The sequence below is a fragment of the Mesoplodon bidens genome (genome assembly GCF_964165515.1).
Source record: "Mesoplodon bidens genome assembly, chromosome: 11".
Classification (NCBI taxonomy): Eukaryota; Metazoa; Chordata; class Mammalia; order Artiodactyla; family Ziphiidae; genus Mesoplodon; species Mesoplodon bidens.
In genome coordinates this window covers 61,787,845-61,805,019 of record NC_138167.1, presented here as the reverse complement: position 1 = coordinate 61,805,019, position 17,175 = coordinate 61,787,845, and the positions used below count along the sequence as shown (strand labels likewise).

The following is a 17,175-nucleotide window of genomic DNA, read 5'->3' as shown; positions in this document are numbered from 1 at the left end:
TTGCTCAGGGTTACAGTTAGGTTTCTTCAGCGTGACTCACAGGCCCCAGCAGGGTCTGCAACGCTGTTCTCTGGCCACTCCTCTGTACTCATCTTTTTTCTCTGTTCATTCAGGCATCTCCTTCCCCTTCTCTATTTAGCAGTCTCTTTTAGCTTTCAAAACCTAGTTTTAAAATTTCATTCTCTGAGGCTTTTTTGATATCCTGGACAAAATGAAGTGTGGAGAAACTGCCTGCTAGCTTTTTATAAACGCATTTATTATGGCACTTAAGAAACCACGGAGGGCCTTCCCTGGTGGCACAGTGGTTGAAAGTCCGCCTGCCGATGCAGGGGACACGGGTTCGTGCCCCGGTCCGGGAAGATCCCATATGCCACGGAGCGGCTAAGCCTGTGAGCCAGGGCCGCTGAGCCTGCGTGTCTGGAGCCTGTGCTCCACAACGGGAGAGGCCACAACAGTGAGAGGCCTGCGTACCACACACACAAAAAAAGAAACCACTTCACTGATTCGCTGTTGAGCTCAGCGTCAGGCCCTCCCTCCCTCGCCCCTCCGCCCCAGGCACAGGGGTAACGCCCTCGGTTGCACCAGTGCTGCGCGGGAAGAAGTACCTTGCCGATACTGAAACTCTCTCTGGGGTGTTTGGGTGTCGGAACTGGTGATTCTCTGCTGCGTGCCTGAGCGACCCTGCTAATAATCTTTGTTTCCCTCTACGCCCACTCCCTTGGGTCCTTGTCACTGGTCCCCTCCTCAGCTCTCCTGCCTGCACTCCCCAAAACGCTATTCTTCCAAGGCCAGGCCCCTCTCCGCAGAGTTCCCACCTGTGATTCACTGGGACAGAGGTCAGTTCCAGGGCCTTACATATGCACAGCTTGGAGCTGAAAGGAAATTTCGTGCCCTTATTTTATGTTTTAATCATTTAAAATTGTACATAAATGTAGAAGATTTGAATTGAGTGACTACACTGACGAGATGGTGGGTGGGGAGGGGTGGGCAGTAGCGCATCTGCACAGATTTGGGGACGTGGATTTGGGGCCTGGGCCGCTTGCCCTGGCTTGGAGAGGAAGGGGCTCCCTTCCTTTTGCTGCTTTTCTAACTTTGCTCCTCTGTGGCTCTTGGGAAAGGCCGGTTAGGGAGCAGCGATTTAAAATCACAAATATCTAGCTTCACGTCATAAGATATCACTCACTTTCAGATGAGCATCTCGATCTCCTCGTTGGTTCTTTCGCAGGAAGTTCTTCAGAACTTGTACCGCACCAAATCTTTTCTGTTTGTGGGCTGCGGAGAGACCCTTCGTGATCAAATATTCCAGGCCCTCTTCCTTTATTCGGTGCCGAACAAGGTGGATTTGGAGCACTACATGGTTGTGCTCAAGGAGAACGAAGACCATTTCTTTAAGCATCAGGCAGACATGCTTCTGCATGGGATCAAAGTCGTGTCCTACGGGGACTGTTTTGACTATTTTCCGGGGTACGTGCAAGACCTTGCCACTCAGATCTGCAAACAGCGAAGTCCAGGTACGAGATTTTTTTTTTCACTTTTCAATATACAAATCTGATAGAATTCTTCCGTTTTTTTTTTTTTTTTTTTTTTTTTGGCAGTACGCGGGTCTCTCACCGTTGTGGCCTCTCCCGTTGCGGAGCACAGGCTCCGGACACGCAGGCTCAGCGGCCATGGCTCACGGGCCCAGCCGCTCCGCGGCATATGGGATCTTCCCGGACCGGGGCACAAATCTGTGTCCCCTGCATCAGCAGGCGGACTCTCAAAAACTGCACCACCAGGGAAGCCCTTTCTTTTTTTCCCCCTTTTTTGTAGATATAAATTACATACCATAAAGTAAAATTGAGAGGTAATTTTACATACCATTAGATTTACCAGTCTTCTAGTTACTATTTTTTTTAATGTCTCTGTGTACTTTAAAAATAGATTAGGGTTATTGGTATGATAGTAATAGCGTATAAATAGAACGTTACCGTCAAAGCTGTGCATATAGTTGTACACATCTATTCGTCACAGATGACATGCCATGCTTCAGATTCCCTTAACTGAGAAAGAAAACTGCCCAGCCAGCTTCATCAGCTGTGACACCGACAACCTGAAAAATGCAGATACCTCATACCTTTATCCTGTCACTACATTTTAAAAGTTAAAACACAGCAGCACAAAATGATTTCATGAAGACTTTTCTTTTTTAAATAACGTCTTTTCCCTGTTCTGCTGAGCGCGACACACCTTTTAAGTAATTCTCCTTGGCCCTTCTTTGGGGAATTGATCGTCTGCCAGGAATGACCAAGAGAAGTGAGCACTTCTTAAACTGGTCATCTTGCCATAAGGGCAGTTCACGGCTTTGAGTTTGGTGTCATAAAACATGGATGACGGCAGACTTCAAGAGGTCTGTATTGGCTGTCATGTCACGGTAATAGGAAACCCAGACGTAGTCACCCACACAGTGGAATTGGGTTAACCACAAAGCTGCCTGCATGTGACACCGGCCATGAACTTGAAGACTAGAGATAATGCGAAGATCACAGGAACCAAATGCACAGATAATCCCGCAGTCTAGCTTTTTCCCACTAGTCCTTTTCCGAATTGCTAATAATTAGCAAGATGGACTGACTTAAGTTGCATTCACATTAATAAAAGTGTCATTAGGGTGGCAGTCTATTTTTTTACTAAGGGAAAGAGCAGGGAGCCGACACTTGCTGTGTTACACACTGCTGTGAATTTTACATTCTTGACCTCATTTCACTTTTGGTCACAGTATCCGCTGCTACTAAGTAGATGATTTTAGAGCTGATGAGACAGGCTCAGAGAGTTAGTGCCCAGGTATTTGAAGCCGGGGCTGGGGTCCTGGACCGACAGCAGAGTGGAACATGCCTTCAGGGTGTCTCTGCACCCACGGGCCTCACCCGGGGCTCCCGCGCCTGCCGCCGGTGGCGGGGCCTCCTGTCCCCACCCAGGCCCCCTTTTCCAGACCCTGGCAGCTGAGTGGACTTGACAGGCTGCTGGGGGCTGAAGGCCGTTTGGACTTGTAATGTGTGACCGTGTCTTTAGGGACGTCTGTACGCGTGTTCCTGAGGTGCTTCTCCTGCTGGGAGAGGGTGTCCGTGCCCGGGCCGGCTCGGGGGCTTCACACGTCGGGGTTCAGTTCTCACGTCGGCCCTGGGGGTGGAGAGGAGGGGCGGGAGCCGGCCCCGCTGCCCCCGCACGCAGAGCAGGCCTTGCCTCCGTCTCCCCCCGCCGGCCTGAGGAGGAAGCGCTGTGAGTCGCTTCTGCTGACTGTTCTCCTTTCTCCCCCAGATGCCGATCCAGTGGACAGCACCACGTTGTTCGGTAAAGCACATCTTGGCTTTTGCCAGCTTGTTTTTTGCCTACGTGTTCCAGTGCTTTCCCGCTCTTACTTATAAAATCATAGATGTGTTTCTCACATTGAATACTTAGCCTGTGTTGCATCAAGACAGCCCTGCCAGAGATGATAGATGGCCACACCTGCATGACGGTCCCTTGAACTGGGAAGCAGCTGTCAAACGTGGGCGGTCCACTGGTGCCGGGAATAATTCCTGTCCTGGAACCAAGAGTCCGGGGGAATTAGAACAAGAGTCTATTTGTATCATACCGTTGGGTCTGAGATGTAGTTAAATTTTTTTTTTTATCGTATATAATTGCTTTACAGTGTTGTGTTAGTTTCTGCTGTATAATGAAGTGAATCAGCTCCACGTATACATACCCCCTCCCTCTTGGACCTCCCTCCCCCCGCCCCCCGACCTAGGTCATCACAGAGCACCGAGCTGAGCTCCCTGTGCTGTACCGCAGGTTCCCGCTAGCTCTCTTATTTTACACATGGTAGTGTATAATTTGACCCATCCCCTTCAGAGATTTTAATTGCAAAGTTTCTAAGCGTTGGTGTAAAATTTTATATCTACTGCGTGGTTGAAATGTCTATACTCATCTTGCAGGGCTCGACTCTGCCCATTAATGAATTGACCAGGTACGACTGCGCTCAGAGGCTCCCACCGTCCACCCTGGGGTGAACTTAGTGCCAGGTTTCCCCACGCTGGTCAGTCACTTGGGTTAGAAGGGGCTCTGGTCAGTGGAGCCGGGGGCCTTGCAGCCCCGGTTTCCCTGCCCCTCTCAGCAGAGCCACAAATAGAAACTTGGTAGTGCTGCACGGGCTTCAGTTAAGGAATTGTGAAACAGGCACACTCAGCTTTCCGTTTCTCCCTTATCTCCGTGGGAAAGGACACATTTATTTTAGCTGCGTTCTCTGACTCCCAGAGTCATCCATTTCTTTTGAAAAAAGCATTAACTTGATAGACATCTGTAGCGTATGGTAGGGATTAGTTGGTCAGTGCTTCAGTAAAATCAGATAAGTGTTTTTTAAATTAAAACAATTTTTTTTTTTTTTTTTTTGCGGTACGTGGGCTTCTCACTGTTGTGGCCTCTCCCATTGTGGAGCATGGGTTCCAGACGCACAGGCTCAGCGGCCACGGCTTACGGGCCCAGCCGCTCTGCGGCATGTGGGATCTTCCCAAACCGGGGCACGAACCCGTGTCCCCTGCATCGGCAGGCGGACTCTCAACCACTGCGCCACCAGGGAAGCCCTAAAACAATTTTTTTAATTGAGTATAGTCGCTGTACAATGTTATATGTTACAGGTGTACGATAGAGTGATTCACAATTTTTAAAGGTTGTACTCCATTTATAGTTATTATAAAACACTGGCTATTTTCCCCGTGTTGTACAGTATACCCTTGTAGCTTACTTTACGCCTCATAGTTTTACCTCTTAATCCTCTACTCCTGTATTGCCCCTCCCCCCTTCCCTCTCCCCACTGGTAACCACTGGTTTGTTCTGTATATCTGTGAGTCTGCTTTTTTGTTACATTACTGGTTTATTATATTTTTTAGGTTCTGCATGTAAGTGATACCATGCAGTCTTTGTCTGACTTATTTCACTTAGCATAATGTCCTTCAAGTCCATCCATGTTGCTGCAAATGGCAACATTTTGTTCTTTTTTTATGGCTGAGTAGTAGTATTCCATTGTATTCCAAGATGTATTCCACAACTTCCTTATCCATTCATCTGTTGATGGACACTTGCACTTTCTTCCATACCTTGGCAATTGAAATCGTGCTGCTATGAACACTGGGGTGCATGTATCTTTTCCAATTAGAGTTTTTGTTTTTTTCGGATATATACCCAGAAGTGAGATTGCTGGATCATATGGTAATTCTATTTTTAGTTTTTTGAGAAACCTCCATAGTGTTTTCCACAGTGGCTGCACCAGTTTACATTCTTACCAACAGTGTACAAGGGTTCCCTTTTCTCCACATCCTTGCCAGCATTTGTTGTTTATGTTCTTTTTGATGATAGCTGTTCTTAGATGTTTTTTAATAAAAGTTTTCATCTTTCAGGTAATGCATGCCAGGACTGTGCAAAGAGGAAGTTAGAAGAAAATGGAATTGAAGTTTCAAAGAAACTCAGACAATCAGATACTGGTATAATGTCTTTTCTTTTTTTAAAACATTATTTATTTATTTATTTTTGGCTGCGTTGGGTCTTCGTTGCTGCGCACGGGCTTCCTCTAATTGCGGCAAGCGCGGGCTTCTCATTGCGGTGGCTTCTCTTGTTGCAGAGCACGGGCTCTAGGCGCACGGGCTTCAGTAGTTGCGGCACGTGGGCTCAGTAGTTGTGGCTCACGGGCTCTAGAGTGCAGGCTCATTAGTTGTGGTGTACGGGCTTAGCTGTTCCGCGGCATGTGGGATCTTCCCCGACCAGGGCTCGAACCCGTGTCCCCTGAGTTGGCAGGTGGATTCTTAACCACTGCGCCACCAGGGAAGCCCTGTAATGTCTTTTCTTTTTTGCAGATTGGCCTTATTTGGAGGTGTTTTCAGTCACAGTGCTTTGCTTTAATACCCCAGCCTCTTGGTGGAAGGAATGATACATAGATCATTCCAACTGCCCAGAGGTTCCTACTTTAACAGTTTCTGTTTATTTAAGTTAGCATGTCATTGAAGAAAAACTCGCCAAGTACACAAATTGTAAGCAGCCCAGTGAGTTTTCACAAAGTGAATACACAATTGCGAAAACTCACTGGTTACCTCCAGTTCAAGAAACGAAATGGTGTCAGGAGCCTGCCCCTGCCCGCCCCAAGCCCCATCACTTTTTAGTCACTCCCTCACCACCCGAGGGTGACCACTATCCTGATTTATGTCACCTTAGTTTCCAGAGAAAACCACTTTAAATCATGTGTTTTTTGTTACCTCTATCACCGAATGAGATTTATTTAAACTAAATATTTAGTTGAAGTGTTTATTTAAGTAGACAATCTCCATCACCCCTAGGAAAGGGGATCTAGCTCACTCTTACCATTCCCTCCCTCTCCTTCTTCCAGGTTTCCATAGTCTGTACTTTCTCATTCTTTAAATAGTGCACTTACGTTTTCTGACTTCTCGATATGAAGATGCAGCTGTGACGGCCCCTACCCTTCTCCCCTTCCTCGTCTTACTTCCCGAAGCCCACCAGTTTTTACATCGCCAGTGTTGATCATCATGGTCACGGACTGAGGGGAAAGAAGCCCTCCAGTTTGTCTATAGGTCGGTTCTAAAAGTTGGAAAACAATAGTTGCTTAAAAACACAGGCAGTATTTTTCCTGGTTAGCCAGCTGTGTGTTGTGTTCATGGGTCCAGTGCCATGACTGCTGTGCCAGCTGCAGGACGTGTTCTTAGTATCAAGGTCCAGTGTGTTTCTTTCCTTAACATTCCATTAATCATGCTCCCATTTTTGGTTGTTGCGTATTGGTGGTGTTTGTGTTGCTTTTATTTTTGGGGGGAGTTTCTAGATTCTTTCCTCCTTATTGTCCCAAAAAAATCACATTTCACAAACGTTTTTAAATGTATGTATTCTCTCAGTCATACTGCCCCTCATTTTCCGAGTCATCCCCTGACCACCTGCTCGTTCTGGACTGCTGCAGACCTGTCACCCTGTAGCCCCCTTCCTTGCTGTCCTGGATTACTGCCCAGGTCTGCCTTCTGCCCACCGCACCCACCTCTGCTAACCGCACCCACTTCTGCCAGAACCTCCTCTGGTAGCTCCCACAGCCCCCAGCCCCCCGAGGACCGGCTCTTCACTGTTGGTTGGAGCGTGGGATTCTTCATTCGTGATTCTCCCTTGGAACTCCACTGTCTCAAGCGGCCAGGTTTCCTGTTGAAGAGGGTCTGCTGCAACCCAGATCTCTGTGATTCGTAGGTGACCTGTTCTTTCTTTTCTGGAAGCTTTTAGGCTCTTCTTTTTCCTTGATATTTAGAAACTTCATGAGGATGTGTATAGGTGAGCAAGGTTTTTATATACCTTGCTCAGTTTTTTCTTCCCTCCAGTTCTGGAATAATCTGTCTCCTGTTCCCTCTTCCTTCAGTCTTATTAGTTGGGACCTCCTGGACTGATTTCTACTGTGTTTTCTCTAATGTCTTAATTTTCCTCAAAAACTTTCTGGAGGATTCTCAAAATATGTTCCACCCTTTTCTTTTTAATTTTGGGTGTTAAATTTTTATTTTGGGCGTTACTGTTCATTTCTGAGAGCTCTTGTTTTCTGATTTAGTTTTTCTCATAGCATCTGTTGTTTTAGGACTACGGTATCTTTTCAAATCTCTAGAGATACCAGAGACTTCCCTGGTTATCTGACGACTCTGTTCCTGAAAACATTAGAATAGAGGATTTTCAGGTAACAGTTTATTTTTTATTAGATAAGAAAACCTCAGTAAAACACTCTTAAACACCAATATAATAATCCACCAAGAATTTCGGAGAGCTATGAAGCATTTAACATACTACCAGTTACTTACCTAACATTTAAATTAGGTCCTCAGTGTGTATGTTTGAGCAGTACTGTGATACTGCATTTTCCTTCTACACCACAGGGAACGTGTACTGTTGAAATAGTTTGTTATGGATACAAAAGTTCATAATAAACGTTAAACAAATAAGCAAACACGGCAGTTTTCTCAGTGGCTGCCTGCAGAGTGAGTTGGGCCCGGTGGGAGGAGGAGACAGGTGAGGTGGTGGCTCCTGCTGGCTGGCGGTGGTGGCGGTGTGTGTTGGTGAGCTGAGCCTTTTGAGGGGCCGGCTGAGTTCCAACCGCGGCTGACACTGCGCCCACCCCCCCTTACATTTTGTACAACTTCAGTGCACGTATCTTTAGAGGAAAAATTCCATTTTGATAGTATGTTGGATAAAATTCTTTGAAGTCTTTTAGCAAATATTTGGATTGTGAATCCAGTAGTTAGGGACATCTGTAACTAAATAAAAAAAATAAAACTAGTGTTCTTTGAGTTGTTCCCTCCAGGACAAGAGGTTCTCTTCCTTTAGTCTCCTTCCTGCTGCGTGTTTCCCCCATGTCTGGGGCTCCTCAGTTGCCTGCCGGCATTTAAGAAGAAGGTGGGCCTGGGTGACTGTTGCGCAGTCGGCCGTGTGGATTTGCCGTGGCTGCTGCCGCATATGCATAGCTTTTCTGCCCCAGGCTGCCCTCTGAATTGGTGGTGTGTGTATAGGGCAGCAGGGCGGACTGCCTGGTGGACTTTGTTCCAGAGCAGTGGGCAAGCCAGTCCGTGGGCTCCTCGGGGATCCCCTGGATGCCAGCACCCACACCGGCAGCCTCCTCTCCAAGCAGGTCTGTCTGTGTAGAGCGCGCCTTCTGGTCTTTCTTACAGAAAGCTTTGTCCTGCTCTGCATGTGGGTGAGACCAAGGTTCATCTTCTCAGTGCTGCTGGCCATACCTGCAGGCTGGAGGGCTCAGAGCAGCATGGCAGGCTCCCACAGCAGGCAGTCCCGTTGTGCACATACCCTGAACCTCACTCTTCTCTACAAGTCAACAGGCTCACGCCCTGTGTGTGTTGAAATTGCCCCTCACTGTTGACAGCCGCTCCCTCTTCCAGTCCACTGAGAAGGGGAAAAGCACTCACATTCATGGGTCAAGACTTCCATAGAGCTTTGCAAATCTAATGTTACAATTCACTTTGTCCCGTGGTGGTATTTATAACTCAGAAAGCCATTTTTAGACAGTGGCCACTATTTCCATTATGGAGGTATTTTCAAAGTCTTTAGCACAAAAGAAAAACCATAACCAGTTTTTGAAATAAAAATCCCATTGCAGTTACTTTTTTAAGATCAACTTTAATGTTTTGGTATTCCTTTCTTTTTGTTTAAACAGATGATGCTGGAGGGTCTTGAAATCTTTAAAACCAATAAAACCTGCAACTTGAAAACCAGCCTTCTGTAACCACAGTGCCATCCCAAACGATGAGGAATGTTAGAGAACTCCACACAGGACCTCTTGATCCTGAACCGTCAAATACCCCAAAAGAGCCATGTGGGTGTGTGGCCCTCAGAGGCTGGGTGAGGGAGTTAGGCGTTGTGTTGAACTGTTCGGGAGGTGACGCATACACACGGCAGGTGTCCTTTGTGAGGACTGATACACAACTACCTCAGGGACCAAATCAATGGGCAGGGACATACCTGGTTTTCCCGACTCCCATTTGATATGCCCTCTGTCAGGTGGTTTTCTTCTCCCATAAAAGGAGGAAAGTAAAGACTGTCCAAGCAACAGTAGTTGCCAAAGAGAAAATAAGACACTAGACACTTAAATTTTATAATCTTTGTGGAAACATCCATTAGTGTAGAAAAAAAATTAGAAGTGTTTGTTACATTGTTAAATAGTAAAGAAGGAATGGAAACTGGAGGCACTGAGTCTGCCAGTGAGAGCCGTATGTTTTAAGAATGACTTGACCTGTAGGCTTCTTTGGAGTTGTGTAATTTCAGTTAGTACTTGGTCTCTAAAGAATGGCACGTCTAACTGTGACTCAGAAGTGAAGTCTCCAGGAGCCAGAGGGCCTTTTCAAAAGCACAGGTCAGTGTCCAAGTGTGTCATGCGATGGATAACTGAGAAATTACAAGTGGAGCACAAGACCAAGTTCTAAACTTTTAGTTAAATTCCAAGCTTTCCAAGCCTTTATTCTATGGGTTAAGGTCCAACCCTTCTGTTCTTCTCTCTTAAAATCCTCTCCCCACAACCCATATTAAAGGATTTGCACAGAGTGAAGTAGGCAAAACTTGTCAAGGGTCTGTAACACTTTAGACTTTGTCAGGGTTCGCGCAGGGCAGATGGCGTGCTGAGCTGCATGCTCGTGCCCAGGGAGTTGCTCTGTGGCCCTGGCGCTGTCCCTGCTTGGTTTCTGTGTCAAGGCTGCCTTTTAGCTCCCCAAGGGTTTAGGGAAAGTGAAGCATGAAGTTGGGATGTGTAGGGAATGAGAGAAAAGCCAGAGAGTTGGTTAAGACCTTTTTTGTTTTTTTGTTTTTTGTTTTTTTTATTAGTTTCTGCTTTATAACAAAGTGAATCAGCCATACATATACATCTGTTCCCACATCCCTTCCCTCATGCATCTCCCTCCCTCCCACCCTCCCAGTTTTTTTCTTTGTGAAGCATGGAAAACAAACCTTTTATGTTATTCTGGTCAGAAATAAAATTTTATCTTCAATTCCATTTGCTCAACTTTTCTTTAGTTATGACAAGGTATGGTATCATGTATTTAATGAGAATTTTTACCTTGAGTTGCCACTCAGTTGTGAAACTGATTACTTGAATGTGTTTATTAAACTTTTTGAAAAGCAAACTAAGTTGGCTTTTTAAAAAAAGACACATTTATAAAGTGCAATCCGGGCAAGATACGTGAATTTGAAAGTTGGTCATACATAGGGTGTAGCAATATTACAAGCATGGAAAATGATGTGAAACAGGATATAAAACTGGCAAAGTAAAGTAGAGCCAGTTCAAGACGAGCTCTGAGTGCCATGCTGAAGAATTGGAGGTCTTCTTGCTGTAATGAATGAATATATCTAGTCAGTTCTGCTGTGATTCTTATTTTAAAATGCAAATTTATTCCAACAAGATTGGTATGTTAGAAAGAAACAATCTGAGCATAACTCGTTCACTTATTTATAATTTTGTCTCTGAGAAACACTGGGTCAGGGAGTGACTAAGTATGGATTTGTTTGCTGCCTCAAGCTAGAATAGTTTTTACATTTTTAAATGGTTATATTTTAAATAATAGCTATACAGACACCTACACAATAGCCTCCTTGCTTCCTCATTGAAGCCTGAAATACGTATGACTCTCTGGCCCTTAAACAAGTTTGCTGGACCTGCGCTAGGTGAAAATGGGAGACTGCAGCCGGCTGCACGGAGCTGCGGGGGATACACCGCCCAGCCCTCAGCTCCGGCCAGCTCCCTCAGACAAGCCTCCTTCCCCCACTCGACCTCAGCAGCAAGCTTCACCCGATGGGTTGCCCACTTCACAAGCCAACGTCTGAATGTTTTTGAGATGAAGTGCCACATGTGCTCTAGTATTTGTGAATTTCTTAACTACATAGTATATATAAAACCAGCTATTTATTAAGTTCCTGTCTTTTTTTTTTTGGACCCCATGTTTCCCATCACCTGGTGGTTTTCATTGTGTACTTTTGCATGGCACCGGGGTTTTCAGGAATATGGGTGTACTGAGTTAGAACAGAACAGTGATCCTACTCAAGGATCACCGGCAATCCACGAGTCCAAGTTACGAGACAGAACAGCCCAGGCAGAGAAAAGGGTCTACACTGAGCTCCTGTGTCACCAAAGGGACATTTCAATGTAAAGCTGATGCCTTTCAAGGCAGAAGGCGGTGATTTAGATGGTATTACCAGCACTAAAAAAAGGAACAAAGGACTAGTGGCTTCTGCTGTCTCAAGTTCTTAGAGACTAGCTGATGGATCATAGGAAAGCAAGTTTTACCTGAAATAATGAATGTTGTTCAAAAGCGATTCCATTACTTCAGGAGGCCACTCCTTGATTAATTAATTAGCACTTGGGCCCAAAGCAGCCTTAAACACAAGACCACCAGCACCTTAGAATTTTTTAATTCCATTTTTAAATGGAAACGAAGTACTATTGAAAACTCTGCAACTTTCTTTCCTACCCCTAACAATGTACAGTGGGCCTTCTGTATCCATGGGTTCTACATCTGTGGATTCAACCAACCTTGGATTGAAAATAGGAAAGGGAATTCCCTGGTGGTCCAGTGGTTGGTTAGGACTCCGTGCTTCCACTGCAGGGAGCACAGGTTCGACCCCTGGTTCGGGGAATAAGATCCTGCAAGCCGCATGGTGCAGCCAAAAAAAAAAAAAAAATAGCCGGGGGAGAAAAGATGCCAAAAAGCAATACTTGAATTTGCTGCATACAGGCAACTATCTGCATAGCATTTACATTGTATTAGGCATTATAAATAATGTAGAGATGATTTAAAGTATATAACAGGATGTGCATAGGTTATATGCAAATATTATACCAATTTGAATAAGGGACTTGAGCGCGCTTGGATTTTGGCATGCGTGATACCCACAGATAATAAGGACGAATGTTTAAGTGGAGAAGTCATTTGTTACTTGGGAAAACCTGTGTTCTTCAATGTTTCCTTAACAGAAATTATATTCAGAAAATTTTAAATTGCATTGAAGCAGACATTTAATTTCACCTTAAAGTTTTGTTTCTAAAACTGTAGATGGTAGACATTTGAAATTAGACTTTTTTATTGGCATTTTCAATACTGACTGCAGTTCCTCTGAAATAATTTTCCATAAAACACAGGTTTAACACCACATAACTAGCATATTTAGAAACTAAGAGTTTCCCTTAAAGATTACTTAAACATACAAGGCGAGATCAGAGTAAAGATGATGCAGGATTTGAAAACTTTCTGACTGGCTTTCAAAATGGAAGTTAAAACTATGGTTGTTTCTTTTTTAAACTCATTCAGAGCTAACTCTCACAAGAAATACTACCTGCTGGAATGGGGCCTGAGCACTCCTTAATGGAAGTGAGCTACAGCATCTTTGCCTGGTAGCAATTAAGCTTTCTCATAAATGGCACACAGGCTGTCTAGCTTTTGCTCCAGAAGTCTGTACTCAAGAGTGGTGTGGGATTGAACGGCAGAGTGAGAACAGTGACTGGCCCGAGCGCTGCATGACTCTGCTCTTACAGCACAGGGGCATTCTGCGTCCTAACGGGCCTCCTGCTGTCTCCTGCTGCTTTCTCTGTCTTGAGTATCTGGATACTGAGACAGATCTAGGGTCAAAACTCGGCTGAACATGCAGTCATCATGCTGAAATGGAGAGAAGACAGTTAAAAGTCAGTACCTTTACTTAGGGAATAAGTGCTATTAAATGTAAAATAAGAGCCATTAGTGAGTCTAGATTTGCATTTAAAAAGGAACCTCCTTATAGCCACCTAAAAAGGTATTACTTCTCTGCATTTACATCAGCTTTATTTATTTTTTGTATTAATCTGGTAAAGGGTACCAGAACATGCCACCCGAAAATATGCCTCTTTTGCATATGGATTGTTTTGAGCCAGAGGCTACTGAAAACTAGCAGATGTAGGAAAAGCTCCAAAAACCAGGCACAAGTTTTCCTTTTGTAAAGGAAGTTTACATTTATGTAAAAGATGACACCCTTTCCACTCTTAACTCTTTTGGAGAAGGCACCTGAATCTGCAGAGCAAATCTGACTGAACAGCCCTTGTTTACTGTACTTTTCCTGGTCACCTTCCCATCACTTGCCTCCCCTGCACAGAAGCCCCAAGACTCTCTTCCCTATTTTAGCCTAGGATGGTATATAAGTCCAAGTTCTAGCCACCCCTTTGAGTTACTCATTGCTGGGTGTACCCATGTGTGCACACATGATGCACATATTAATAACCTGTTTTTCTCTTGTTAATCTGTCTGTTCCTGGTGTAATTTACAGGGCCCCAGCCAGAGAACCTGAGTTGGGTAGGAAAAGATCTTATCCCTCTCCTACACTGGTAATGAGAATTTCCATTTCTCTCTGGCAGCATATTTCCAGTGATCCCCTGACATTAATTAGGCACAGGAAGGGAAATTAATTTTTATCTTAACTTAAAGGAAAACACAGGATGTAAAACCTAATTGTCCAAGAATTGAATGATCTGAATGAGCTGCCCTGCTGCATTAGCTCAGGTAAGTATTTTCAGTGGCTCAAGAAAGGTGTGTTTGAATTCTAGAAGTTACTGTACAACTGGGAACTTGTCAATTTCTTTGTGTTTTTTTTTTCCTTTGTTAGTTTTGGAAGATAAATGGTTCCTTATTCTACCACAATGCATTTGTTTTTGCCTAAAACATTCAAACATTACAGAAATATGAAACAATATCGACAATTTATTCTAAGTTAATATGTACTATATAAACAATTATACTGTTCTGCAATTTTCGATTTGCTTTTCAACTTAAAATATATCTTAAATTTCTGTGTACTGCCATGGAAAAATATCTGAGTAGTTACTGTTAAGTCTTATTTGATTAAAAAATCATTTAAGCCTATATTTCATAAACTGCAGAAATCAAGCAGTATCTACAGACTTCACTAGGAACTTATAATTGTGCTGTCAGGACACTCTAAGGTGATTTTATTCCTCTCCCCCATTTACTTATCTTTACCTCTGGATAGATGCCTATCAGTGCATCAGCTTTGGAATATAACTCCTCTTTTAGGGAAATGATTATCATCTGAAACTGTTCCTGAGTCTGCTCTTTGATATAACTTGATACCTGGGAGGAAGCAGAAAGCACACATTTCATCAGTAAAGAAAGGCCTCGTTTCTTGAGGACAGTGATTCTGCATGTCTCTGAATCTGTAGGTGACAAGGCACTTACTTCCCTTTCTGTTAATTCAGTAAATCCACTACAACTGCAGAAATGGAAATAGCTCAGATTGTAAAATAAGAGGTTAGTAAAAAAATATAAACCTCATTAACTCTGTAACTGAAAACTAGGAAGAATATTTTTTTATGAATAAAGCTCTAACTTAAGATACTATCATGTGAATATGAAATCAACCTTTACAACAAGATAAAACTACCACTCAGATATTTTATGAGGGTGAAGAAGGGCTGGTATTTAAACTTCCAACTTCCTATATTGCCAACAAAGCCTCAGGATGGGAAAAATATGGCGATTATATATGTATTCATAATCCATAATCAACTCATTTGGTTAGAGGGGAGCTCAACAGCTCCTTCAGGAGGCTTAATTCCAAGGAATGAGAATAAGAACAAGATAGCCTAGATAGAAATGGGTCTTGGTGAACAAAGTACTCAGAATTTGGAGAATGATAAAGAACTTAGACTCAAACCACAGTTTAACAAGATACTTGCCAACTCCCTGGATCTCTCTGCAAGCCCAGAGGGTGTCTTCTCCACATGTATTGGTCCTGACTGCACGCAAGATACTAAGGACACAAGTTTTGGAAGCAGGAATGGCAGCTTCGGTTGAGGAATGAGTCACTAGTTGAGGTGAATGATGAGAGAGGAGGGGAATGGCTTTGGGCTAAGAGGCTGAATTCACAGAAGGAACTGCCACATTAGAGGCAATGGCAGCCACTGTGATACAGGTCTTTAAAAAGTCTTGGGATATTGATAGAATGGAAGAGGAGATGGGATGCAAATAGGTAAGGCATGCATTTTGCTAGGAGAGTTACCTATGATAAATGTTGGGCACCCTGATCACAAGAGGGGGTGGAAGCTCCTTCACAGTTGCTCATATTATATCACTGCTCATACTCAATTCAGCAACGGGGTGCCAGGAACGTAAATCTCAAAGGGAAACTGGAAATGAAGATGTTTTTAATAATAGGATAGGTGCAAATAGAAAAGAGTCTTAAGAAAGACCTAGTATGTGAAGATGCCACTAATACGAACATCTAAATTTTGCTAGAAGATATGGATCCCTTAAGCGCTACAGAGAGACGGGGCAGTCCACAGTGATGGATCCCCCCCACCCCAGACCACACACAAAGGGTATGGGATACAAAGTACTAAAATTAACCTTCTGAAGGGAAATTTCTCCCAAATGAATGAGGCTACGGAGTCCAGTTAGCTGACGCAGACTGGCTAGCATTCAAGAGAGAGAAATCAAGATTTTCTTTTCTTCCCGTGTTTTCTTCCCCCAGTAATCCTGAAGTCTCTGGTAGGTCACAGAATGTGGCTCTTGCCTGTTCTCTACAAGGTTCAGGGGACTTTGGATTTGTTTTCTAACTTTTGTGGTTGTGGTGTTGATGTGCTATTCTTATGTACGCTATGACATGTTTAAAAAGCAAGGTCCGGGACTTGGCTGGTGGTGCAGTGGTTAAGAGTCCGCCTGCCAGTGCAGGGGACGAGGGTTCGAGCCCTGGTCCGGGAAGATCCCACATGCCGCGGAGCAACTAAGCCCGTGTGCCACAGCTACTGAGCCTGTGCTCTAGAGCCCATGAGCCACAACTACTGAGCTCGCAAGCCACATCTACTGAAGCCTGCACACCTAGAACGCGTGCTCTACAAGAGAAGCCACCGCAATGAGAAGCCCGCACACCGCAACGAAGAGTAGCCCCCGCTCGCCGAAACTAGAGAAAGCCCGAACGCAGCAACAAAAACCCAATGCAGCCAAAAATAAATTTTTTTAAAAAGTATAAAAAAATAGATAAGGTCCTAGAGAGGTTTGGGTTAGATGAATACAGCCTGGGAAATCTGAAAGATGACATTGTTGCCTAAAATTAGAAGTTACCCTAGGCTGCAGCTCCTTAAAAATCCCCTGACTCTCCCAGGCATTACATATGAGGTTCAACAGAGTAAGAAATCAGGGAGGTCAGTTTCAGAGACTCAACCTGTCAGGGTGGCACCCCAAGACTGAATACATCTCTCGGGGCTGGACTCATTAACCAAGCTCATAAGACTAAGGTATAAACCAGAATGCCAGTTTACAAATTAACAGATATCTCTTGTCAGCACGACCAGAGCAGCCTCCTTGTAAGCAGCTGTAAATGCAAAGTCCAGTCATTTCATTCATCCATTTCTGGAAATGGATGGCTCTGGAAGTAGGACCACAACACAGGGACTCTGCAGGATGGAGCTGTCCCAGCCCTGGGCAGTGACAGGCACTGCCAGTGTTTGCCTCTATCCTTTGGTCACGTGTCCATGGTCAACCCCATTCTCGGGTCAAAAATTTACAGTCAGGATGTGTGGTCTGAGAGCCTGTCTCTCAGGTGGCTTTGTGTATCTATGCACTGATCTTTAAGGCTGACTTTCAATTGTGTCCTTAGTTCCCTCAT

General features: G+C 44.4%; 2 protein-coding genes across 21 annotated transcripts in view; one reads left to right on the top strand and one right to left on the bottom strand.

Annotated features, from left to right (window-relative positions):
• Positions 1-17,175, top strand: part of FAM118A (family with sequence similarity 118 member A) — a 61,685-nt gene that overhangs the window by 17,854 nt on the left and 26,656 nt on the right. For 14 of the 19 annotated variants that reach the window (XM_081248661.1, XM_081248654.1, XM_081248664.1 and 11 more), the window contains 5 exons: positions 1,226-1,511; positions 3,295-3,327; positions 5,409-5,492; positions 6,425-6,590; positions 9,200-10,523. In XM_081248661.1, the coding sequence (XP_081104787.1) occupies positions 1,226-1,511; positions 3,295-3,327; positions 5,409-5,492; positions 6,425-6,540 (519 nt within the window). In that variant the 3' untranslated portion in view covers positions 6,541-6,590; positions 9,200-10,523. Of the gene's footprint in view, positions 1-1,225; positions 1,512-3,294; positions 3,328-5,408; positions 5,493-6,388; positions 6,591-9,199; positions 10,524-17,175 lie in introns of those variants that run through there. The other 5 variants (XM_081248651.1, XM_081248658.1, XM_081248657.1 and 2 more) reach the window with 3 other exon arrangements.
• The window catches only part of SMC1B (structural maintenance of chromosomes 1B), a gene marked incomplete at its 5' end in the record, with an annotated part of 87,543 nt that continues 83,354 nt past the window's right edge, over positions 12,987-17,175 (bottom strand). For both annotated transcript variants that reach the window (XM_081248645.1, XM_081248646.1), the window contains 2 exons: positions 12,987-13,181; positions 14,532-14,642. In XM_081248645.1, the coding sequence (XP_081104771.1) occupies positions 13,080-13,181; positions 14,532-14,642 (213 nt within the window). In that variant the 3' untranslated portion in view covers positions 12,987-13,079. The remainder of the gene's footprint in view (positions 13,182-14,531; positions 14,643-17,175) is intronic.